Here is a 26,529-nt window from a genome sequence, read left to right on the forward strand (position 1 = left end):
GTTTCATGTGACAGCAAACACACAACAAATGTATTTTTCAGTTTGTACACCTCAGCATTTGCCAGTGCTTTGCATACTGTTTGCACTGAAGACTCAATTTCATATTGGTGCATAAATTATCTGGGGAATCTTTCTTCAGGATCTGCATGAAAGTAGTTAATTGTAATACCAGAAGCAAAAACGGAGAGGCAGCTGTATGCAAAAAGACAACTGCCTGGAGAACTCAAGAACATACAGCTACAAGGTTTTCAAGCCTACTCAGAAAACTCCTGTTTTGAATGTCACTAGAAAATTAGAAACCTAGCCTGCCCTGTTTAAACATTTGTTTTTAATTAATTTCCTTTAAAAATGCATTAAAGTAAATTGAACTGGCAACTTCAAATATCTCTGTGATAACAGTTCAAATACCACACACAGGTCTGATCTGCTGTGACTTAACAGCACAGAGGAGTGGAAAAATCAGTGACAACGGAAAAGTAAAGCTGGGAGAGAAGCCCAGAGTCCTGCTCATTTCATAGGCACACGTCACTAGCATTAACACTCCTCTTCACACTTCTACTGTAACAGCAGAGTGCTTTGCTGAATGTTAAGGAGATCAGAGCTGGTAAAGAAAGGGGCATTGAAAACTTTGATAAATAGAGTTATATTAGGAGAGAAAAATTTGAATTATGAAAAGACATGAAAGAGAAATATCTTATGCAGTCCGGGAAGGGGGGAAGACCCAAGGGATGAAAGAGAATGATACTGGTATACGACCCATATAACCTCAGCGTAAGAAACACGAGTCTCACATCCACAGTATGCGTGAGACACATTCTGTTCCGCTGCTGCCCCCAGCTCCGCTCCCAGCAACGCCAAGCGCTGTCTGTACCCATAGCCCTCCGACACCTAGCCGGCGGCAGTCAGCTGGGATTGCTCGAATGACCCACGCACCTACTTTCACCTTGAAAACAGGACTGCAGAAAAACCAAGATGTGGGTCCTGCTAATGGGGCTCTGAGAGCCAATTCAGAGCCATCTACAGGATTACTAAAAGTAATCTTTTACTGCCTGGAAGCATTATTAAAAGAATCCTGTAAACTAGATCAAATTTTGCTAAGTCAACAGAAGGTGACAGAGCCTACAATAAAGTAAGTTAAATAGTTGATAAGTTCAATGGAAAAAACATGAGAAATGCTTTTAACAGCGGTTCCAGATAAAATAATCAATAGCCTTATTGTTAAAGCGCCACAAACATACTGAAATAGAAGAATAAATTAAAGTTTACCTGAGATACATAACCGGGAGGCACAAATATAGGCGGCATAGAACCATTTGGTGACATCATAGGAACATGTGCTGGACCTGAGAAGTAACAAGGTGCCACTTTTTAACAAATGAGGCTTTTACAGACTTGAGACACCTTTTTTTCCAAAGGTGGTGGCTCACTTTGGTGCCTGAAAAGCCAGCAACTGCATCCAACTCTGTATTTATGGAACTACTTTCAGACAAGTAGATTTAGAAGCAAGGCTAAAACTATCCAATTAAAGTGTCAGTCAGGAGAGAAACTTAAATAATCCGGACTGCGAGTTTCAAAAAAATAGAAAAGTGGCTGTAGCTGTACCAAGTTGCCACCAAGAAAAGTGATGCAATTTATGTCACCGATGGACAATGCGTTTTCACATTCAAAATACACATTAAGTAGGACTTAACTTTCAGAAAGCATCCAGAATTTTAGACAATATTGCTGAATGCAGGTATGGCTGTACATTTATTCTACAAAAAGCACAGGTTAGATTTATTCCAACCATCACACTTAAACAGCCAACAGTATTTGTTTAATTGTACAAAACTCAGCTCAGATAATTTTAGTTCTTTTTTTGTGACAGTTAAAAGTCTGTAGCAACATCATCAGCACCACAGTAATGCTGACACAGCTGGTCTACCAACATTTTTTGGTTTTAAATAAGAATATATTATTTTTCATATCAAGTTGAAAAAGTATTTCTGTCTAGGATCTGATGAAAGCAGAATGGACACGTTTTATATAATATCATTTGGAAAGATGAAAAATATTCCAAAAATGGAAGTACTGATAAATTCAATTTGACTTACAGGAGATATTTTGATCCGACTCAGATTTGCAGTTCTGTAACTTACCCAGAGGTAAAAAGTAGTTTGCAGCCACACACAGAGGGTAGCAATGCTTCCCACAAAATCAGCAGACAGCTAATGCCACTACCTTACAGTAAAGTGAGGTCGCACAGCGTCTATTAAAGTTGTTTAGATTAGTGTGGACTAAATCCCATGCACACTCACGTGATAAGATTCTGAGAAGACAGTTATTCAAGGATCGTTACAAAAACAGTTGAGATGCCAGCCTTTTATAAATTAGCAAAGACTACAGAGACGCAGGGGATCTTGGCAATTTCCCAGTGCTCATTTGTGCTTTAAGTACAAACTGAAAAATCTGATTTATTACATTGCAGAACATATAAAAACACATTTGACATTACAGAAACAAATACTGGTAGTAATTCTGTGATATTCGCAAAATCAAGATATTTGGATTCAGTACTTCAGTTTTTCCTTTACCTTGAATACATTGAATGTGTCCATCTTCAGTTGTAATTGTAAATGTTTCACCTGGGTTTACCTGTACAAGAATAACCTGTAGATAACAAAACACAGAAGAGGTGGTGGGTTTTTGGGGGGTTTGTTTGTTTGTTGTTTTTTTTTTTTTTTTAATTTTAGGAATTACCTGGGGGGGTGTGCAAAACCCCCGTGTCTTCCTTATACCCACATTAGATTAAAATAATACAGCTCTGGTAAACTTAAAAGAGTAAAAAAGCAAGATGAGAAACACTGATGGGTACAATGAAATTTCTTCATACTTTTGACATAAAATCATTAGTGTTGCTTAATCAGTCTGATTACTACCAGAAGTGCTTCCCTTGATACAACTGAAATAATTAACTAAGCTTTTATTTTCAATGTTTTCACACTGCTTTTTCTTCTTTTACTGAAGCAATACATACCTTAAGATCCACTTTGCTTTCCAAGCTTTGCCTGAGATTATTTCAGTTGCAGGGCTAAACTGACAGAATCATGACTACACACACAAACAAATGAAAAGGAAAGAAAAAAGATCCTTTGTGCAAAACTCAGCCATATTTTTTCATTGAAAGCATGCTGGTACGTATTTTGATGATATATTTTACGGTGCCATCAAGTAACTTAATGAAGTGTGCAGTCCTTTGGGGATGGAAAGAGGGTAGAAGAGGTGATAAAGCAGGTCACTCCTACCACCTCCACTCTACAACTCCTGAAAGATCAGGTGTATTTTCTCACATACTTGTGTAATCCTGTAGCTAAAGAAATACAACCAACAGTGAGATTCTGCAGGTCAATTTGAAAGAGACGGCATGCACTTTCACACAGATCAACGTAGACACCTGCCAGAATTATTCCTCAGGCAGGGTACAGCACCATTTCCCTCGTGCTGGGTAACACAAATGATCACCTCATTCCATCCCACAGCACATGCTTCAGTCTTACTGTAAAATAATGGCAGCTGTGCTTCAGTTTTATTCTAACGTGACAACTTTACTCCAAGAATTTTGTAGTGAGATTCCACAATATGACATAGGGACAGGTCTAATTCTTAGGTAAAATGAGGGGTTTGGCCATGTCAGAACCGCACAGTTACAGAGTCAAAATTCCACCCTGGTGACAGCTAGCACATAAAGAAGGCCAATGTAAACACCAAAATAAAATATATTTGTAAAACTAGTTACGAAACTCAAAAAGTATAATTTTCTTTCATTCTATTTTTATAAAATATTTTTATACTATTCATGTAATCACAATTACATCAGGTAGATGCAACCCAAAGAGATTACCTAGTCATCCAACTCCTGGTAAAAATGAACTACACATGATGTTAATGAATAAACCCGTCTATTTTGTGCTGCTGTATCTCCAATGATGAAGCTCCATAAACTCCCCAGGCATCTGCAGCACCGTTTCACTATCCTCAACGTTACAGATTTTATCATCTAACTTCAGCATTCCCTGCTTCAACCTGAACCCTTACTCCATGTCTTAACCACCAAAGAAATAAAGAATAAAACACCAGTAAAGGAAAGATTGTTTCCTGTGATTTAGGTGACATACCCTGTATATAAATTTTGGGGGATTTTTATCTGCCTTTTTTTGGAAACAGTGCAACACCGATGACTTCCACTTGCAGTCTTTACCCATCCCTTGGCAGACCTTTTTCTTAAGGACCACTACCAACGAGATATTCCTTATGATAAGCTGACTACTCTACCCAAATACAGGACCTGTTGCTAATTTTCTAGATTATCTTTCTAGTAATCAAAATAATTTCAGGCTTCCAAGACGCTTGCAATTCCTCCCACTTCGTATCAGCTGCAGATTTATGAATTATACCTCAATTCTACTGTATTGGTCATAAACAGATGACTGAAAAGAATGAGACTTAGAGAGATCTTGTGGCCCCTCATTCAACCTCTGCATTTTGACCAGCTTCACTGCCCACTCTTTTCCAAAGACTTTGCCAAGTAGCTTATGCTGGCCTCAACTAAAGCACATTTCTTCTCCTGCTAACATGTAAAGGAGTCAGCACGAGCATACCCACGTTTCCTGAAGTTACAGCCTATGCCTCCTGCTTCTGTCTCCCTCTGCTCTTGAGTGTGCAGCCTCTGCACAGAACGAGAGTGAGGTTGCACCGATCTGTTCCATTTAAACTCCTGTGTGTAAAGCAAGACTCAAAGGAGCAGACTGATAGATGGTGTTTAACACTCATTTTGCTGCTTTTACATATTGCTATATTAATCTTAGCTTTTATTTTTTAACAGGGGATGCAGAAGCATTATGAACACAGACCCTGCTCCAGTGAGTTCACAAGACAGGACTTTTACTTTAGGTAGACAAGTTGCTTCTGGACATCAGTAAAACTCCAAAACCCCCTGAAAAGGCCATCCAGCCAGTCAGCAGTATTTATTACAACTCTAGAGAAAGACAGATGTCAGAGAATACTTTTAAAAATGGCATAATTAAAGCACTGAAATTTAAGCAGATCTGTCCTTTCAGATACTTATAAATTTATGCCACTGAATTTCAAGGAGAAAAAGAGAGATTAGCGATGTTAATTGTTTAAAGACGACTGACAATAAGGGGCTGGGGGTTTGCCAGAGCACAAAAAAGCAGGAAAGATGAGGTCTGCTGCAAACAGCTGCTAGGTTGTCTGTTGCAAACAACAGCAGGCAGAGGACAGGGCTCCATAGGCAGGTATTAAACCTCACAGCAAGCCTCATCTTCGAGGGCAAAAAAATCCAGAGACAGGAAAGCGATTCTTTTAGAAATTCAGAGCCTCTGACCGTGTCAGATCTTCAGAACAGGTTTCAATTAACTGAAGTTCTCAGAAACAGTTCAGGAAACTATTAACTGAACTCAGTGAAAAGGATCATAAGTAACTGGTGTAATCACAGGGCTGTAGAGCCATTCAGAGACTGGAATTTCAGGAATGCATGGGGCAATGTGTTATAGGAATGACTCACTATAATTAATGAAACAAACGCAGTTCCATCTACCTTCCACCAAGGAAAATTTCACTCAAGGAAGCTTTAGTGTTTCTAATGAGTCAATCTAAGCCAAGTTAGAGGACAGACTAGCGCTAGGAGTCACAGATCTGTTAACGCCTTCAGGTGTCCCTGCAACCATCTCACAACTAGCACAATCAACACAGTTTGAAAGCTATTTCAAAGCACTGGTCAGTGTTTTGCTTTTATCCCTTACTCACACACTTACCATTGCTGAAGGTTTTTTCAGAACAAGAAACCTTTCCAGAAAACTTCCAACCCACATTTTATGTGAAATGAAACTAACAAAGGGGGTGCTGCATCTGACTGTTCAAAGTGATTGGCTGAACAGCACAAGTTTTTCTGAAAACAAAACCACTGTACAATACTCTACAATTAGCCTACCCTCAACAGCATTGGCAGCAAAATAATTAAAATTCATCTGCATAAATAAAGCTTCTAAGTTAATACTCTATTTAAACGCAAACTTGCAAATGTGAAGAGACTGTGGCTCAAAAGCCTCTCTAGAGGAAAGTGCCACAAATGAGCAGCAAGTGTATTCACTAAGCCTCTGAAGGATGGCAACACAACACGGATGGCAGCACAACATTGTTGTTTACATACAGACATGTTAGAATGAGAAATGTTGGCACATTAACATAAAATCACTTTCCTGGTCCTGTGAAGAGTTTTCATTAGAAAGACTTATTAGTTACTTTCAATATAATTCAATTACAAGTCTTCAAGTCTACTCTTCAAATGCCATTTTCCCACGCATGTCCAAGACACAACTCTTTTTTTTTTTTTTTTTACCCTCACCTAAATTGGCAAACAGTCTCCACTAGGTTCTGAAAATTTCAATGACTGTCACCTTTTGAGTCATTCCATACACACTAGTATTTTACACCCTGATCTATACATGCTATACAGATACAGCTATGGAGATGGTATCCAATTAGATCTACTTGGATCTCTTTTCCTTGTGTAACATGAAACACTACCTACTGAGTAGCCTCACAGCTGGTCAGTGTCTAAAATTTCATGTTGCTAATGCGAGAACTTCAGAAATAGCTCAGAGACTCTGTAGCTTTACTTATTCCAAACTACATCTACGTTGTACTTTTATCTCCAGAGTCTGAGAAAAAAAAAAGGGGGGGGAGGAAAAAAAGTACACTATTTTTTAAAATAAAGCCTATTTTTCCAAGTATACCAGAACTGAAACAATGCAGACTTCTCCTTCTTAATCTGTAACAATTACAAAGTAAATGGTATCTTATTTAAAACCAGCTTTAGGGTCAATCAGATCCTCAATTCACGACTATTTTGCTGTACCTTGTTTATCCACTGTACATTCAAACATGCCAAGGTCTTCACTGTTACCCTTCATAATCATTTTGTATGACAGTTATCCTCCAGAAACTTTTATGCAACTTTCCCATCTGGATTAACCCCTTAATTCCTATTTCAATTAGTGTCAAACGCTTGAAGTTTTTTTCAATTAGTCAAACTAATTGAAGTTAGACGCTGATCAGATTAAAGCAATGGGCACTTCTGTCCCTTGCTTCAACAAAAAGATTATTTAACTACAGGCACATAAAGCCTTCAAATTTATGTTTTGTTATTACAGACTCCTAGAACAGCCTGGGTTGGAAAGGACCTAGAGAGATCATCTGGTTCAACCTTTTGTGGGAAAGGGAGCCCTGATCAGAGTACCTAGCACCCAGGCCTAATCGCAGCCAGCCAACAAACAGCCGCTTTGCTATTTAAAATCAACAAACTCACTCTCTCCTACCAGGATCTATCGTGTTTGTAGCTGCTTCTTAAAATCAAGAACCAGTGTTAAAATGTTTGGATGCCTGTAATATTTCTGAGTGCACTGGAAGCCTCTGAATGATGGGAAGCTATCTCAGCATTTGTAGTACAAGGCACTTGGCTTCCACTGCCAAATGGTAAATCCACTTCAAGTTTACTCACAATTTATATAAGCTTGTGACTCGAACTGTTTTGCTTTCGCTTCTGTCTGTGCTTCTAATCATACTAGGTACTTCTGAAGAGTTGTGTCCAGTAAAATTCTAAAGTTTCAACTCAATATCTCAAGTTTCACCACTGCACTGTAATTATTAATGAAGATACTTAATATCATGAAGCCAAGGTCTTTCCTCTCATTTCCTTGCAACAGACTTCTTGGTTTTGAGCACTGCAACCACCTGCAAATCTTTATTGATTATTTTACATGAGCTTCAGAAAAGCTTTCAAAACCTTAGTGCTTTATTAAATCCCTATTTTTTTCCTTTTATTGATTTTTAGTTCAATTTTAAAGCACTTAAAAACATGTGTGTAACAAATATTCCTTTTAATCTGTAATCTTCTCACATTTCCACTATATTAATGTTGATTTTCTTCCTCCATATATTTGCACTTCTATTTTACTGATGATATCAGGGCCAAGAACCATATGCTTTTCTAACATTGCAAATCAGTATCGTAGTTGCTTTATTTCAGGCTCCTCCTCTTCCAGCCATCATGAGTTGTACAACAAATAGTTTTTCTATCTGTTCTGTTTTCTACAGTATGCTTGAATGTCAACCTCCCTACTAGCACCGCTGGCACAGTATTACATGACTTGTGCAAAAGCAACCCGAATTTACTTGCCTGCTGTATGCTGTCCCCATTAACCATATGAGGTAGAAGTGGCACTTCATTCAATATAGGCGTAGCTTCTAATGGAGGCGGCTGGTCGGCCATCATGTCTGAAAACTATTCATTGACAACTGCTCACAGTAACCACCTGCTAAAACAAAAAGAGAGTGACAATATTAGATACGTCTCTCCCCTCCCCCAAATAATTCTCTACTTCATTTGCCAAACTTGGTACCAGTATTTCAGAAGAAAAATACCGCAGTGCCTTCAGGTCTTTTTTTTTTTTTTTCCCCCTCCTTCTTCTCCACAAAGCAAACACTTGCACTATGATATTAACTGAATCCTTTAATGATAGCAATTCAAGAACATCTGAAAAATCCATAGGAAAATATGAGACTTCAACACTCCACAACTCTCCCTCAAAGATTTTCAAATAATCAATTTTCAAATAAAGTCAGAAAAACTGACTTTAATTGGAGACAAAGTTACAATAAAACATCCACTTTAGCTTCACCACACATTTAAAGACTTGTGCAAACTGACAGTCTTAAAAGCATGGAGCATCACCTGTGATCTTTAAGGTCCTTTCCAACCCAAACCACTCTACGTCATCTAACAGAGTCCTTCACAATGGAGTACACTCAAGTAGTCTAACACATTATCTGACTTTTCACTTTAAGTACAGCATTTAAGCAACACATATCCTTCCTCCAAAAAAATGCTTCCTAAATATGTATCATGCATATTTAATTTCACATGCCAGAAGTGATGAAATCAGTTCATTAAATGAAGCAATTACACAGTAGTGTATTTTACACTTATGCAGCACTTTATTCCTAGATTTGTAGTTACAATTTCTAAATTGCTTGTACTCCAGAATCCATGACCCAGGTTTTAGGCCAAAGAATTCACATACTACATGTACATGTCAGTCCTTGTGATGATCAAAAGAAATCCTAAACTGTGCAGTTTCTTCAGTGCTGCAACATGTCATCAGTACAGAGGTCTGACAGTGAAAAGAAGGCTTAAGGCAACACAAGAGAGTAGAGAGTACTTTGTACTAAGTCTTCAAGTGAGTACCATGGAGAATTGCATACGGAAAAGTGCTGTATAGTTTTGGGCTTCTAGTAAATCACCTGTAATTATAAGAAGTCAAAATACAATCCAAACGTTAGTGAATTTTCAGCGTATAGTTAATTCAGCAACCATAAAAAGCACAAGATAACAGGATACAGGAAATGCTGACATTTCCTTCTCCCTTCCCATTACCTCCTATAAACCCATACAGAAGACAAAATGCAGTTTGGATAGTCCAATTCATTAAATTAAAAAGCAAAGTTAAAACAAAAAAACATTTCCCCATCCCCTTGTTCACTTCTCTATATCCAGTACAGAAATGACAGTGTTGGGGGGGGGGGGAGGAAAAAAAAAAGGAAAACTCCTGATTAACTGTGTACTTGTGGAACTGAATCTTCAGCAGATTAGCCACAGTGGGGGAAATATCATAGCATGACTGTTACAATTTCTTCTGGTGTTAACTCATTTTGTTCAGAAAGGATCTGTAATAAAAGCTGAGATTACAAGGATTTCTCGTGTATTACCATCGCAAGTTACAGAGGCTGGTAGCATCCATTGGTAAAAACCACATCCCCTCTTATTTGCAAAAGCATCTCAAAATAATTGATACTATCACACTGCCACAAAACACCACATAACAAAATACCCAAGGCTGCCAAAGAAACCAGCTCATTTTGCATACCAATTGTTTTCTGGGTGTGCTCCAGTTACAACTTTAAGAGGCCAAATATGACTGCACAGGTGCAAGGGCTAGACACAAACTCCAAAGATTAAATTTGTATCAGGTTTGTCCCAAATATACTTAGCTACCTTAGCATGTTATTTATTTCCCTAATAAAATAATCTTCCATCTTATTTGTCAGATTTTTAATTACCTCTGCCAGGGAAACAAACTCATCTGATTGTATATAACTATTCCACTTAAAAATACCTGCATGGTAACATATGTTAAAATTAAGGCAGAAGTTTCTTCCACTACATGTCCCATTTTTAGAGCTTTAGAGGTTAGATCTAAGTCTTAAGGAGCTATTAACGGGAATACAGTGTACACAAGCAGATTGAAAATATTTTATATATGCTTATAGTCTCAATTTCTTTCATCTAAGAACCTCAAAGATGACAGAAATTAGCACTGAACATGAAGGGGAAATCCCTTTACCATAAAGCAACTACATTTGCACTCAAATGTTCAACTAACCAAAATTACCAGCTGCAGAAAAACATGTTCTGAAACAAGTCCCAATATCACCTGCAATTTTAAATAAACATTCAAAGTTTCTATACTAGCCTCCTACATTGGCTGAGTATAATTCTCTGAGGCTTTGTCTGTATTAGTGAGCAGCACAGTCTAGTTAGTACAAATTGCAGGGCACAGCACCAACATCCACATGGTTTTTAGAATCCTTAATCTACTGCCTAATGACACAGGCAGTATTTACATTTACACCTACACACACATATGTTCCACTTGCTTAGTGCTGTAACTTCACATCTTTCAGAGAAATAACTTAATACTTGGAGCGTTAGGAAACAAGTCTCCAAAACCAGTAAATAAGATTTCATGTCTTAGCAGGAATCTCCTTACAGACAGCGGAAACAGAAATACTTGCATAAATGAAACAGTTCTAATAACTCTTGGGCAGTGTCAGTTGGCTCAGAACACAAAACATTTCACTGTACAGCTGGGCTCAGATGGTGGCAAGCTGCAGAACACTAATGACAGAGAGGAACATCCCCCAACATACCAACAGATTTGCAAAAACCAAGGGGTTTTTTTTTTGTTTTTTTGAGCACAGCTTCATTCCTTGAAAATACTGGTAAGAGAGCAGCAAAAGACACTGCCGCTCTCAAAGGTCGTACCTCTAACGGTAAACAAGCATGGGACTCAACCCCTCCCCAGTTTACCAGGTAAAAAAATTTCCAAGGGAAATAAAGGACTCATTCTGAATGCGGTATCAACAGGTTCACCTCCCGAAAGCCTCTGTTTTATTCAAAGAAGTAGGTGGTATTTGGGTAAATAAAAAGGAAATTCCCCAAAAGTTATTATGTACTCAGCACAATTTCCTGAAAAACAAAACAAAGAAATAGACATCGATCTTGAAAAGCCATTACCCACAGCCTCCTAGCAGTAGCCTAGGAGCAAGGAACCCGCCGTCCTCCAGCTCAGCCGCAGACTCTCGGCCCCGCAGGCAGCGGCAGGGTAAGCCATGCAGCACGCTGCTGCCAGGGAGGAAGGCAGCTGCTTCCCAAGAAAAGATGGAGGGCAACCACTGCACCGGCAGAGAGGAGATTTGAGCATCCTGAACCCACCTCCATCTACAAGTCCCACCAAGTCTCACAGCTTCCCTCCTACGCTGTTGCTGGGTGTTCTCTGAACCCTCGGCTTTACCCCAGACCAAGTCAGCTTGGATAGGCAAATCCACCACGAGCTGTAGACAGCCCATAAAGGAACAACCTACCCATGGGTAGAACTGCATCAAAAAGCTGCTCGGTCCCCTAAGGCTAATTTCTTCTACCACATGCTTGGTAACAGAGGCTCTGACTGCTGCTTTCCATGGTCTGTTCTTGGCAGCTAGTGTTTTATCATCACTACTATCCAAGGGGTCTGAGCAAAAAAAAAAAGAAAAAAAAGTATTTGCACTAAGAATTCACAGGCTGCATTGACATTAAAGATGAGCTAATACACATAATTTTAAATTCTAGACTAAAAATAAACAAAAATCCCATCTGCAAGCATTAAAGCCTAGACAAATATTGTTATTTTCAGAGCTGCAAAGGAATATACTGAGAATTAGTGATTCATTATATATGAATCAAGAGCAGAATTTGTAGAGGTATCTTCTAGAGCTTTGTCACCATGCATTGGAGATTTCTGAGTCAGTATGGAATTAAACAGATTAATTTTTAGAAAGGTTACATTTTGCAAGGGTACTTCTGGCCTGATTCACTTCTTTGCAGTGGTTTCTATTAGACATCAGCTAAAGGTCATTTCCAAACCTTGTTTGAGCCGAAGGATGAATTCAGCCCATATAAATAACTGGGACTAACCATTTCAGAAACAAACCTTCTGAAGCACTGTTTTAGCAAAGCTGAAAGAATTAATAGTGGATATCACATTTCTAAGTTAACAGAAATCTACACCAGAAATAGCTTGAGCTTTTGCTTTCAAAGACTATTTGCTCAAGACAGACATCTAAAAAGCTGAAATATTTTGTCATTTCATAACATTAAAAACTAAATAAAACCAGTTCGTATTTCAAATATGTACTGAGAAGTGTTCCCCGGGTAATTAAACACTGTGCTAATGTAATATGGTTAATCATGTTAACCATATTAAAAAAAACCAGTATTTTCCACTGACAGTCTCACACTACAAAGGCTTCTAAGAAAAACAGAAAATCTTAATGACTAGCCTTCCAGAAAACAATTACGGTATACAGTGGCTGTGCCTGACCTCACTTCCTGACATAGTAAAAATGCCGAGACTCTGGAAGACTGAAACATTGGCCTTCCCTTTTCTCTAGCCCAAATTCTTCTCAACCAGCGCTGCAGTCATCCTGGACCCCATCCAGCTCCCGAGGATTCGCACTGAACTCAGTGTTCACTGATTCATGCCTACTCCCGCCTGAAGTCAGCGCCTCAGCTGAGGAAGCTGGGCTCCTATTTACATACAGAACAGCTATTATGCTCCCTACACAGAGCCAGCAAAGCACAGGTAGCTAACTGAAATCTACACAATACTAGATCATCACACCTTAAGTCTGGAAAACATCATCAATCCTCACGAGATGTTTTGAAATTAAAGTCTAAAATAGCTTCAATCCAAAGTGAAATAAATACACAATTCTAGGACGTCGGGGTAACAAAATGTTTACTAAAACTACGCACACCAAAGCCTACTGCATTACAAAGCCTCCTTTAGCCATTCGCCAACAACATATGGCCACGTTCAACTCAGTCACTTCTACCTGAACGACACAACAGAAACAACCTCAAAATTTTAACAGTAATACCTCTAAGAAAAAGTTAAAATCACAATAACTTCCCTGTATAAACACATCAGTTCTGTTTGATCAACAGCTTTGAACAGTCACCAAACACCAACACCACATCAACAATTTTATAGACATGGTTTCTCTTTAGGCAGTTAACAATGAATTCGCAACTATTGATGTGCAGGGTATGTAACAACCAATAGAAGTTTGTATATTCATTAAATGTCTTTTATAGGGCTATCAAAAATAAGAAAAAAATCATACTGAGAAAGTAACTTTTTCATTGGAATTAGATCCTTTAATCATATTAATAGAATATAAGATTATCTATTGTGCAAATGTGTAGGTATTATGTATTTAGCAAGTTTTAAAAATCCTGTTATCCCATACTAAAATATTGTCCTATTAAAAATCTCTCTCCAGAAAGTTACTGCACAGAAACTAAATGGGAGGAACACTGTAGACAGAAATGGATCAGCTTTGTTCCACTGTCCAGAGCAGAAGCTGAACAGATTTCATAAACCGTAAAAAAAAAGTTTATCATCCCACACAGAAGCTATCACAAAGACTGTATTTTCCTTTTAGTAAGTGCTGGATTTAATATAGGAAGTTCCTATTCTAAGGAACTTATTCCGTAAATGGAGACTTTTTTCTTTTATGTTTTTAAATACAGTATGCCCGAGTTAGAAAAAACAATGTGTCCCGGACCAAAGAGGAAGTCTGATAGAGAGCTAGAAATTTAGCTCAGACTTCCTGATTTCTAGGTTCAGTGCCTCATGCAACCTTCTAGTCTGATCATCTTTATATTTATTGCAGGAAGTACACTGCTAAAGTATTGCTATTTATTAAAAGCAGTACTGTATAAAACCCTAAATCTTTAATTATACCTTTTATATTAATATAATTCTTAGTGTAATATATTTACTTTTACATATATTTATTTTCTCTAAGTTGTGGGTGGGGGGAACCCAACCATCTCATTACAAAGCAACATACTTTGTGTCTCTTACCTTTGGAAAAACATCTCAGACTGGACACACGGACACATACACCTATGAACCTCAGGTACTCTGATAAAGAAAACTGAGACTCTACCATGCTTTACACTCTAGATCTCTTGCAAACTGGGACTTCAGAGTATTTTAAACATACTCCAACATTAATTTTTGCATTAGTGATCTTCAAAGGGTTTTAATAACAAGAGGCCCAAACAAAAGTCATCCCCAAACCATGGCTAAGAAACAGCCTCAAAGAGATCAAACCTTATTTATGAATTCTAAAAAACCTTCACCCCTCCAGATTTGAAATTTATGCCCCACACAATTTTGAGGTAGGAAACATTTTGGAGAAAAGACACAAGCTACCCTTTCCCACCCAAGTTTTTCAAATAAACAGTATTAACAAGGTGTTTTAAGATAATCATCCCAATCCTAAAATAGTTCTCCTCTGCCACAGGACCACACATGAGCCGTTCTAGGTGGACTGGTTTACTTTTAGCAAGATTAAGGGAATGAGAGACTTAACAGAAGCTCAGTTACAACTCTAGCTCTGAAGAGACCACCATCACTCCATAACAGTCATCTGTTCAAAACTAAATATATGTTTTGATTAACATGTTGGAAATAATTTATAATGACACCCAAGTGAATTTGCCTGCGCCATCTTGTATAAAGTTTGGCTTCTAGCCAGAAGGGCACAACTTTGATACTGAAAACCTTCACGACTCACCCAACAAATGTGCTCAATCAAACATTTTTAATATTTACAGCTGTAAAGCTCAATGTCATTTTGGTGTAGGTATTGCTAGGACCTTGCCATCTTGACCTAGGTGAGGTCTGCCACCCAAGTAAAACAAAAATAGCCAACAAAATACCCACCCCAACTCCACAGATACATAGTAGGTTTCTATACTGTGCCAAGTGTTTTCTTCTAGAAATTATTTTAAAATCTTTTTCTCTTTTGACCTCTAAAAAAGTGACAATTCCAAACCATTTCTCTGCATTTCCCAAAAAGTTTTAGAATAATCATGTAAGTAAAAGTTAAATAGTCTTAATAGTTGCTACAGCAAAATACAAAAGTGACTTCAAGCCTGTCAGTAAAGTCCAGGTAGACCTTCTGTCCTCACAAAGAACATCTGGGGATCAAACACATCAGGCCAGTTGCTAGAAGGACCTCTAGTAACTTAATGTTCACCTCAGGGTACCGTGAGATCTGATGGCCCACAAAAATTCTCCCTGAAGGAGGAGTAAGATTGAGATGGAAAGCCCACATTACATGGACACCAAAACCCACTAAAAATGCAGAGAAACAGCAGATACAACATACCAAAACACACGGGGACTGACATAAGTGATAATATCAGCTTCCACCCTCCCGTACCAATCTGGATCAGGTTCCTGATGTGACTGTGCCAGAAAAGCAATAATAATAAAAAAATTGCTTCCCTCCACGTTCAAATAGAAACTAAACAGGCAACCACCCAGAGCACTTAAAATTGTTTTCTAGGCTAAAACTACATCCCTCGAGATTTGAGAGCTCTAGCCCATGGGGACGAAACAGGCAAGTGCACAGTTTGAAGGGCAGTGCTCACCCTACAGGGTTATACGCGTTTTCCCAGTGACTGCAGAACTTCTTGCTGTTCTTCACAAGAGAAAATCCACTGTTAAGAACTGTGAGCTGGGAAGAAAGTATCTGTCAATGCCCAGAGCACATTAGGTTTGACTTGATTTGAGCTGTTATTCAACAATGTTAAATTGTTAATTAAAAATACCCAACACACTGGTCACATTAGGGTGATGTTTGTCCTCTTAATTATTAATTTATGAGGCTCACAAAGCTTGCAGTAGCAGTTTCTGTAATGCAACCAGGACACTACTTTCAGATAAATATTTTCCTTCGTTGTTTTAGTTATTTCATAGCTTTACTTTTATTGCCAGAAAAGCAAAGTTATAGCCTAAACACTTCTGCGCTGCTTCCTAAGTGATCAGCCCCATGAAACGAAACCCAGTAGTTCCTGAAATGTTCTATTCCTGCTTCTGTAAGTGTTCCAGAGAATTGCACACCTCAAAGAAGAGCTGAACACCTCTCCTGGCTGAATGGTTGGACCTGATGATCTCAAAGGTCTTTTTCAACCTAAATGATTCTATGATTCTACGAAAGGACTGAGCCCTTAAAGTGTTTCATTCTTATTTCAACTTTATGGGATTAAGATATTTTCCAGCTGTATCAATGTTGTTAAAAAACCCCCATAAAATAATGAATTAAATGCAAAACTGCTTCTTTCCACCAGCCAGGAAGATGACATGTTCTGGATAAGCTAAATCGCTCATTTTAATATCCTAAAGCTACACAAAGCATGACATTTTCAAGCTTAGATGAAAAAGCTTTTAATACATGCAATGTAACAATGTATTTATTTTAAGTATGATTTCACAGTGTGAAACTGTGCCTCGTGAATTTCAAAACACTGTTCTGGTTTTTCAGGCCTCGAAGGAAACTAGTTTATTTGCACATTAACAACATACTATTGAAATTCTATACCCAAATGTCTATCTATATCACTTCGAAGTTATGGAAGTAACATACAGCATGGTCCACTGGAAAGCAATTCTTCTGACTAGAGTCACAAGACACACTGTCAAAAAAACCAAACAAAACATTTAAAAATGAGAAAGGAAAACCCTACATAGAACAAAGGCAGTGACAGTGTCTTCACAGGATTCGTGGCGCAGTCTTCATGTTAACAGTGGTAAAGAACAGCAGGAAAGCTAATAGGGTGTTTCTCTGCAAATAAAATACACAGCTCTAGAAAGACAACCCTATTACTCTTAAGAGCACAAACCCTTCTATGTACCTGAAAAGACATCTTGGTGATAATGCAGTGATGGCCACAGAGAAATCTTAACAGGTCAGCAGAAAGGTAGCTGCAGTTTACACCTTTAAGTAACCACAGATCTGAACAGATGAAGCAAAATGTTTAAAACTGTGCCAAGATTTACAAGATAGGAACCGCAAGTTTCTACAGGGAGCTGCACGTGCTCCAAGGATCTGAAACAAGTTCTACCCATTTATTTACCAACTTTCTTCAATTTGAGGGGAGAAAGTTCTGTTTCAGACTGTAAATAGTCCAATGAAACAGCTATTGTATGTGCAGACAAGTTCACTGCAACAGGAACACATATTCCACAGCACCTTGTTCATCTGAGTTTCCTCCCCATGGTGAGGAATACCTAGTTCATAGCAAGGAATAAATATCTAAGTATTTTTAAAAGTTTCTTATAATCTTCAAGTAAGAGCTGGTTGAGGACCAGCCAGCAAAGCAGCAAATTTAAGTGCACTCTGAGTGTGCCTTTGTCCTTAGGTGATGTATTTCCAAGTGCCAAACACGTTTCACACTGTGTTGTGCAGAGACGTGGATGTCAGTTTGCAGAGCCAATAAAACCTCCCAGGATTAGGCCAGGAAAGTACCAAAACTCCGACCTTTTCAGTATCAGAGCTGGGTAATACCTGTCCTAAATTAAGCTAGAGAGCATTATGGGATGGGAGACACATGCACAAAGTTGGTACAACTGGTATGATACAATCAAGATGTGATACAAAAGTTATTTTTCAAATCTTGAACAATTTATTTAAACTTGACTCTAGGAGAGCACAATTATCCAGATTATTAAAACCAAAAGCAATGCTATTTCCATGAAAGGCTCCCTACCATGAGACTGGTCAAAGCAGCCAGTTGTTGTCTAATCCAACAGAAGAGAAATAAAAACAGGACTTCACAAGATTAATACAAGAAGAAGTTTGCTTTCAGATTTCTGTAGACACTAAGGAAAGCAAAGGCTGATTTTCCACTAGCTCTGACTCAATTTGCTTCTGTGAATCAGAAGTGTGCTCGATGCATCCTGCCAATGTATTGACACGAACAAGCTTTTCAATTTAAGAACTCTCTTAAAAAACATGACTTCCAAAACAAGCACAAAAATACAGCGAAAGCAAAGGATTCTTTTCAAATTGTAACAGATCATGCAAAATTCAGGCAAGAAAGAATTATTTTGATACACAAACTGAAGACCGTTTTCCTTGTGCAACATGAGAAGAGCCTGTAAAGAGCTTTAGCTACACAGCGGATCAAATTAGTTAAACAGGTTATACTTAAACCAAGGGCTAAAACAACAATAAATTACTTAAATTACCACATCTGAGCAGTCTCATGGTAACAAACCATGTGCATTTTTATAGTTCATGGAAAATGCAAGTATGAGATCATACACGAAGTTCAAGCACACACACTTCACTCTGCATTTGTGACAGGCCTGGAACATGCATATAAGCATTAATCACAGTTCAGCTGATGCATGGTAACACAATAAAATAAGTTGCCTCTATATCTGAGCTTTAAAGATTTATCAGTAAATCAGTTAACCTGCTACAAGTTTGGGGATGTACACTTCACACAAGGGTGTAAGTGGAAATTATCACAGTTTTGAAGAATCTAAGGACGAGAGTTTATTTATATGTGGTTTTACAAAGTTTTTATTTTAAGAAATCTAGGCACTGAAAAGCAAAACGACAGTTTACAAAACACCAAAAAGTTGTTTACATAATAACTTCCAAAACTGAATAATTCTTCTAAATGATTATCACGCCTGACATTTTGAAATGGACAAAACTATATGCATCGGTAAGCAGATTAAACCTTCTGATGAAAACAGTCATTCTGTTCAATATGACTTACGTACTGTCTTGCAAGTACTTAAGAGAGTACCAAAGCTACTTTCATCCATGCAAACACTAAAGGCTGCCTTTATTCCTTCAAGTAACTGTAGTATAACAAACCCAAATGAAGTTATACATTAATGGTACAGATCACTAGTTTGGAACACTTCAATACTTCACATAATAGAACTGAAAGCAAATGATCCCCACTAAAGAGATAACAATGTTAAAGCTGTTTAATAAAGGACATTAATCAGCAGATAAAAATACTTCATCTAAATTTATAAACCCATATTTAACACTGCTACATGATTTTCCTCCCAAAATACCTATTTCACTCCAGGAGACTATAATATAGTTAATGATATTATTTTTTCCTTTGTATCTTGTAAGAAGTCCACCTGCTCATTGATCTTTTGCTCACAGGACATTTTCAACTTTTCTCCCCAAAGGTTTGTTTGGTACTTACGTAGTTTCACACCACATTCTATAATACATTGATTAGCTACCACTCAGTTCTTCACTGAATTTCTTCTGTTCCACCAGACAATTGTAAACCAAACATGAAAGGGCTTGGGCAAATGGGGTGAACTGCTCTTCACAAAGTTGAAACTAGCATATTACACTTGAATTTTGGTGTGCATTCATAACATGAAAAGTAATACTCATTAGAGGGGACCCAACCTCAGAAGAAATATACCCCCACCACAGGAAAATGAAAATCTGCTTGGATACCTTTCAATTCAATGAACAGCACGTTAGCTGTGATGTAATGCAAAAATGCAACCTCATCCTCTAACATAGCTGATGTGTGATTGTTTTCCACAATGCAGCATTCACGTTAGGCTAACGAAGACACTGCTGTAAGCTATCTAGAGCCAACACCACATACACAGTGATCAAAAACTGGTCAAAGGATAGGGTTAATTAGTGATTATACAACAGCTGCACAGTATCAACAGATACACTTTTTGAGCAATATTAACAATTGCACTCTTCTAATCCACAGATAGGTTGTGAAACAATAATTCAAATACATGAACTGGAAAGACCAGGCCTCCACCAATGCAGCGGGTGGTTCTATACCTAAATGTTCTTTTTTAGAAAATGCTTGGTGACAGTCTTCAGGACACACGTAAACTCTTCAAAAAAAATGATAACTACTTTGTCCTTTTACATCAAAAAGGTGATTTCTGATTCACAAATACTTTACACTGCACCTGCTTATTCCCCTGCCATGTAAAACACATTGTTCTAGCAACAGCTTCTAAAATTTGTCTTTAATTTTGGCTACTTTGTTTTTAAGAATGCAATTCCCATGGTTTCGTAACTCTTACAGTATTGTACATCACAAGATAATTCACAGGAATCTTCCTTTAAAAAAAGGAAAGAAAGTTGGATATTTCTTGTTCTCACAAGTGCTGTACCATGGCAATTTTCTGACAGATTTCTTTCCGCTTTTCCGTCGGGTCAGTTCCATGACCTGATCAATTCCATGAGCTCCAACTAAAAACAATATATCTGAGTAAGGCCACCTAGTCAGTCACTTGTCAGTATGCTACCACCCACTTGCACTGTTTTCTATACAGGAAATGCACTTTCCTAAAACCAGAATTTAGACTTGCATAATTGGCCTTAGATAAAGAGTAAGACAAAACTTCCACCTAAGGGAGTAGGGGGGGAAAGACAGAGAGCAAGTAATGTGAAAATAGAGATAAGGTTGCTACCTTACAAAACCAATAATGTTTATGTGGAAATACTGAACCTCTTACCTCAAAAACTCTATCAGTTCTTCCTTCTCTAATTCACTTTTTCCATCTGATAATAAATGATCCAAAAATTCGTTCCCAAAGAAGAAAGAGTCCTAAGTTTAGAAGTCTGTCAAATACTTTTATATTATTTTTACCTTGAAGTGTTACTTAGCGACTCAACAAGTAAAAAATGCTTCATAAAAATCTAGAATACTAAATTATGTTTAATTACCGTTAACACTCTCCTGATGTGAATTTGCTCCTGTTGATAAATGTTACACCGTCAGTGCCTGCTGCAGTATGAACAACGTGCTGTACTGGCCCTCAGTCTTCTTTCTGCAGACAAGAAAAAAGATACAGTAATTTTCTTTTCAGTGACTTGGCAAGCATGAAGTCTTAAGAAGAAAAGGTACAGAAAACAATCTACATCCAATAAAACGGCGAGAGACAGCAGAGAACCGCCAGTGATTAACTCCACTAGAATCAGCAAATGAAACTCAAGGAAGACTCCACCAGGAAAGAACCAGAAAACCTTATGCAGCCCTCCTGCATTCATTCACTATGTACAGAATGCAGAACCTGCCATTTCATGTTGTACTAGCCAAAGACACTCCATCACTTAAGCTAGGATCTAATTAGTGAAAGGTAACTTGAACACTACGAAGATGGTTCCCATATGAGGTGCATTCTATGGATATTAAGTGTATTCACATAGTTAACTACTCACTGCTGTATTCCTCTATATGGCAACAGTGATAAAAAAATACCCATTTCCAAAAAGCATGTGAATTTATTCAAATTTAAACTATCAGGCACATAGTTATCCTCTGATAGGGTACCCAAAAAAAGACATACATTGTACAATCTGGAACGTACAGTCACAGTTTACTAACACGGGGCAGCACAGCTTTATTCTAGAAACTGTTGTACTAAAGATGCTCCACCATGAGAAGGCAATGAAGAGCTTCAGTAGTCACTGAAGCCATTCAAGATGTTATAATAACGTAAAAATCATCACATTTCTCAAGCTACTAGATCTAGTACCGAACTCCAGCTCCTAAACTATTTGCACACTCAGGATTATAAATCATACTGGCTTGTCTCTCCAAACTTAGTAAGTCTTTACAAATATTGGTCAATTCCCAATACAGTCTTTCTAAAGATAAGGCAGAGGCAGGTATGTTCTGCAGTTTTGCTGAAACACTCCAAGAAATTGCTGGCCCTGAAACTCATTGAGGTAGTTTATAGACTAAGCTGGGGAGCTCTGCACTGAGCCAGCCAGCAGAAGCTCACAGCTTCCTCCAGCAAACACAGCAGATCCATTGTTATTCTCACCAGAAAGGTGATACTGTCTTGAAGTCGCAGATGTTTCTGAAGTCACAGCCTAATAAATGTTCCTCCTGGAACCTTTTAATAAGACATGGGCAAAGAAATATAAAGCAGCAGGCCCCAATGCTGGAAAAATGAATATTGAGCAAACGGAGGCATTTTCCACATCAATCAAGATACTTGGAACAATAGCAGAATTACATTAAGATTGAAACGGACTAAGGGCTCTGAGCCAGTGGTCTGTCTTTGCTGGTCAATACACAGAAAGGATTGTGTTAGCACCACTGAAAGAATAAATTATCGCTGCTTTTACAATAAGCTCTTCAAGAATGCAATAAAGAGTTCAGTGTGTGCTCCTCACTCAAGGATCCAAAACTTTTCAGTTAAGGTCTGGCTTGCAGCAAAGATAACAGCTGAAAACTAACCATTTTGACCTTGGTAAGCTTCATGACAACTTGTTAAAAACAGGTGAAAAAAAAAAAAGAAAAGGTTACTTCTCTGATGTTCACCAGCCTTGAAACTAGAGCAGTGAGCAACCACATTTTTAAATACTGATAGTTCAGACCCATTTGTTTTGTGACACAGCAGAATTAGAAGCAAGAAATGTAATTTTTTGTCTGAAGACTCTTGACTGCTGCAGCATTACTTATATTGAGGTTTTCTCATCTGCTTTCAGACAGAAGTTCAAAATTCTCCTCTGATTAAATGAAATGACAGGAAATTAAGAAAATATGTAACTAGGGAAGAAATTCTTACAATATTTCATACCAGCCTATGACTTTGATGCAGAATATGGTAAGAATGCCTTCAAAGTTGCGTATTTTCTTAAAAGTTACAAGTCTACTTCTACCATTTGACAAGAAGTCTTCTAAATTGGGGGAAACCGCAGGTCGTCAAAGTGCCAGTTTCAGTCTTCCAAGCTCAAAACATGCATTTTAATTTGCTTGAAATTCACCCAAAGGGATTCCAAAACCTTTTTCAATAATGGATGTACAAATGGGTCTACAAACATGTACATAGTACCGCTCAAATGTACTGCATTCCCAATGGGCATCTGCCAAGGCCAGGCACTCTCTCTTGGGAGCAGAACACTGGAATTTTTACTGTTTGCACAGTACATAGGAAATCTTATTTTTTAAGGACTCACAAAACCTTTCCTAAAAATAAACATAGCAGATGAAAGATTGCTGGCATGGGTGTGACAACCCGCACAGTCAATACCATGCAAATGCTAACCTCCAAAAACCACCCAAACAAAAGACCGCTAAAAGTGTTATATAGAACATTTACACTCAACTTTGTTGCAAATCGGGTTTCGGTACATCAAGGAAAGATGCAGTTTGTGATCAAAGGTTGTGGCAGGAAACGCATTTGTGTGGTCAAAGTTATCTTTATTCTCTCTAAAGGTGAATACATCAGGAGTTGTTGTTCTAAACATTTCTAACATCCAATTCCTCAAATCCATTGGCAAGCAAAAACACTGTAGTAAAATTAACTACCAAATTTTACAAACAAAAATAGGCTGTCCTAATATAAGAGTTGAAAATGGCCTGCATCTGTGCAGATACAAAGCCCAAGAAGTTGAAATTATTCCATTTCATTGTCAAAGTGCTGCTTAATTCCAGTTAAGGCCAAGTTTTTCAAAAACTTGCTGCAACAATACTGAGCCTACAACCAAGTGAACAACTTGTAATAGCTTGCTCCAGGAGAGGTTTTAAGACAGTCAATTCAAGTGCTGTTTATTCACAGACTGCTGTATTAAGAATCACAAACTAAGATCCAGGATACCAATGAACACAAAGTAGATGGCTTTCGACTCGGCTTTATAGCATATTAGATTTATTTGATCCTAGCTAAGAACAAATTATTCCCAGACAACAGCACTCCAAAACTTTCTGAGATTTGGAACGCAGTAAGGTAGAAAGACCTAAGAGAGAGGACAGCGTAATAGCTGGCTGTTTTTCAACGTGCATGATCACACACACACACCAAGAGCCCTGAGAAAGTCAACATCTTTCCCATTTTACCACCTTTTCACATACAAATTACATAAAACAAGGGAAAGAATGCAAGTATGGGAAGCAACTGGGGTTTTGCTTCTTACAATGATACCGAACAAAACACAAAGTACTTTCTTCTATGCTGGATATTAACTCCAAGGTCAATTTATTGGCTTAAAACACAGAGAGGATGCTTCCCTGGTTAAAATGCTAATCTGAGTCTCAGGAAATCTAGATTCAATTCCCTGCCTCACCACATACTTCCTGTGTGACCTTGGGCCATAAATATTTCGGTGTCTCAGTCTTTCCATCTGTGACCGAGATAGTATTTCCCTATTGAACCAAGTGTTGTAAAGATAAATACATTAGAAGAACATTAGGAATCACAGACCATAGGCATATGCGTACCAGGTTACTGAGGAACTTATCTGTGGCAGTCCTGTGTGTCAATATTCACAATTAGGCATCAGGTAAAGCAAGGAAGGGCTGCCCACGTTAAATACCCAGCTACCACAAGACAGAAAAAACATGAAATATTCAAAAAATAGCTAGAAATCAAAACCTCAATTATAAAAATAAATGAGCTTTACAGGAAATTTCCATCATTCCAATAAGAAGTCTCAGCAACAAGTTCTAAACAGAAACAAAACTCAGAAACCAGCTGAGAGGGAGATGCTGAAGGCAGTGGATACACCTGCCAGCAACGCATTATTACCCTGTTTTCCGAGATTATCACGACGTGCTGCACACAAAGCGCCTAAAATGAGAGGTAGGAGAGGGGCTGCTGAGGCTGGGGGCCATGAATCCCTGGAGACTGTCCCCCAGCCCTCCGCAGGGCAGCAACTGCACGCTGCTGGAGTCAACAGCCTTTTGTAAGAGGCAGTAAATAGGATTGCGCTGAAAAGCGGTCACAGTAGGGTCCCCACCTTGCTGCTGCCCCAAGGCAGAGGGGGACAAAGCAGAATGGGGGAGGGTAAAGATGGTCACCACCCAAACACTGGATGACAGGACTGACCTCCCCCTGCCCCGACCCCAGGAGGAGCTGGGGGAGGTGTCTGGTACTGGAGCTGCTGATCGGCCAAGGGGAACAACTAGAAGGCTACGTGGCATTTGCAGGCAGCAGCTCCGGCTGCCGAGGAGGGAGAACTAGGGGGGGGGGGGGGGGGGGGGGGAGGCGGCGAGGGGGAAGCTGGAGCAGGGGGAGCCGACTTCGGATCTCAACCCCCTCTACCCACAGAAACAGGAGAAAAAGGAAAGGAAGGGGTCAAGAGAGACGGAGGATTTGTGGGCTGGGGAGAGCGGGAACGGGCGGAGGGAAGAGCGAGTCGGGGGAGCTCGCTGGCATCAACCCCATGCGGGGCGGCTGAAGCACAGCCCAGACCCCCGCCCGCCGCAGCCCCGCCGCCCCCCGGCTCCCCCCCGCCCGGCAGCTGCCGCCGCACCGGGGCTGTCCCGTTAGGGGCTGCCCCCCCGCACGGCCCCCGGCCCCTGCACCCCCCGGCTGCCCCTGGGCAGACCCCCGCGCCCCGTAGGGCAGCCCTCCCCCTGCCCTGCCTCCCCCCTCGGCCTCCCCGGACCCGCCTCACACGCCCGCCCCACACCCCGGGGTGCCGGTGCTCCCCTCAACCGCCCCACACCCCGGCCCCGTCCCACACGGCGGCCCCCGGCCGCCGTACCGCACCCCGCCGCCTCCCGCCACGGACGGGCCGGCACCCCGCCGCCTGCCCCCCCGCCCCGGGCCCCGCTCCACACCGCGGGGCTCCGCTCCGCTCCCCGCCGCCGCCGGCGGGGCGAGCCGACCGCCAGCTCCTGGCACTGCCCACCGCGCCTTGGGTGGGGAGCGCCGCTCTCCCCCGGCCCGGCTCCGCCGCCCTCTCCCGCCCGCCCGGGGGGAAGAAGCGGCGGGCGGAGGGAGCCCAGAGGAGCGGCCCTGTCCCAGGCGGCGGCCCCGCGGCAGCACTGACCGTGAGCGGCGCCGCAGCCCCTGCCTCAAGCCCGGCGCTGCCGTCCGCCAACCGTCCGTTCCGCCATGATGGAATGCGGGCACTGCGCCTGCGCTACCGCCGCCGCCGGCCGGAGGCGGGCGGGCGCGCCAACCACAGGCCGGGCCGATCTTCGTCTTCAACCACCCGGTCCCGCGAAAAGAGGCGCGGGGGGGCGGCGGGGGAGCCCGCAGGTGGCTGGAAGGCCCTGGCCGGGTGGGAGTATGGCCCGCGGGTGCCTGACGGGCGAGGGAGGGGACGCAGCTCTTCATGGCAGAGCTGGCACCAAGTGGAGACAACGGTGCGACGGTGGCCGGGGCATGTGGCTGGCCAGCACCCACCATCCTGCCATGAGGGAGGCCTGGGCCTTGTCCCCTGCGGTGTCTCGGGGCCTGCGGCCGCTGCCAGGCCCTGGCTCTCGGTGGGTGGAGGTGGTGGCACCTGACGGGCCATGCCCTG

General features: G+C 40.3%; 1 protein-coding gene across 6 annotated transcripts in view; it reads right to left on the reverse strand.

Annotated features, from left to right (window-relative positions):
* LOC308054092 (fibronectin type-III domain-containing protein 3a-like) overlaps positions 1-26,209 on the reverse strand; it is a 49,101-nt gene extending 22,892 nt beyond the window's left edge. Inside the window, exons 1-5 of one of the 6 annotated variants that reach the window (XM_080366340.1) lie at positions 26,053-26,209; positions 20,992-21,095; positions 8,237-8,372; positions 2,574-2,649; positions 1,267-1,343 (exon numbers count right to left, since the gene is read on the reverse strand). In XM_080366340.1, the coding sequence (XP_080222466.1) occupies positions 1,267-1,343; positions 2,574-2,649; positions 8,237-8,332 (249 nt within the window). In that variant the 5' untranslated portion in view covers positions 8,333-8,372; positions 20,992-21,095; positions 26,053-26,209. Of the gene's footprint in view, positions 1-1,266; positions 1,344-2,573; positions 2,650-8,236; positions 8,376-20,780; positions 20,897-20,991; positions 21,096-24,803; positions 25,005-26,052 lie in introns of those variants that run through there. The other 5 variants (XM_080366339.1, XM_080366343.1, XM_080366344.1 and 2 more) reach the window with 5 other exon arrangements.
* Between the last annotated feature and the right edge of the window lie 320 nt (positions 26,210-26,529).

Source organism: Falco punctatus, assembly GCF_963210335.1.
Source record: "Falco punctatus genome assembly, chromosome: 15".
NCBI lineage: Eukaryota > Metazoa > Chordata > Aves > Falconiformes > Falconidae > Falco > Falco punctatus.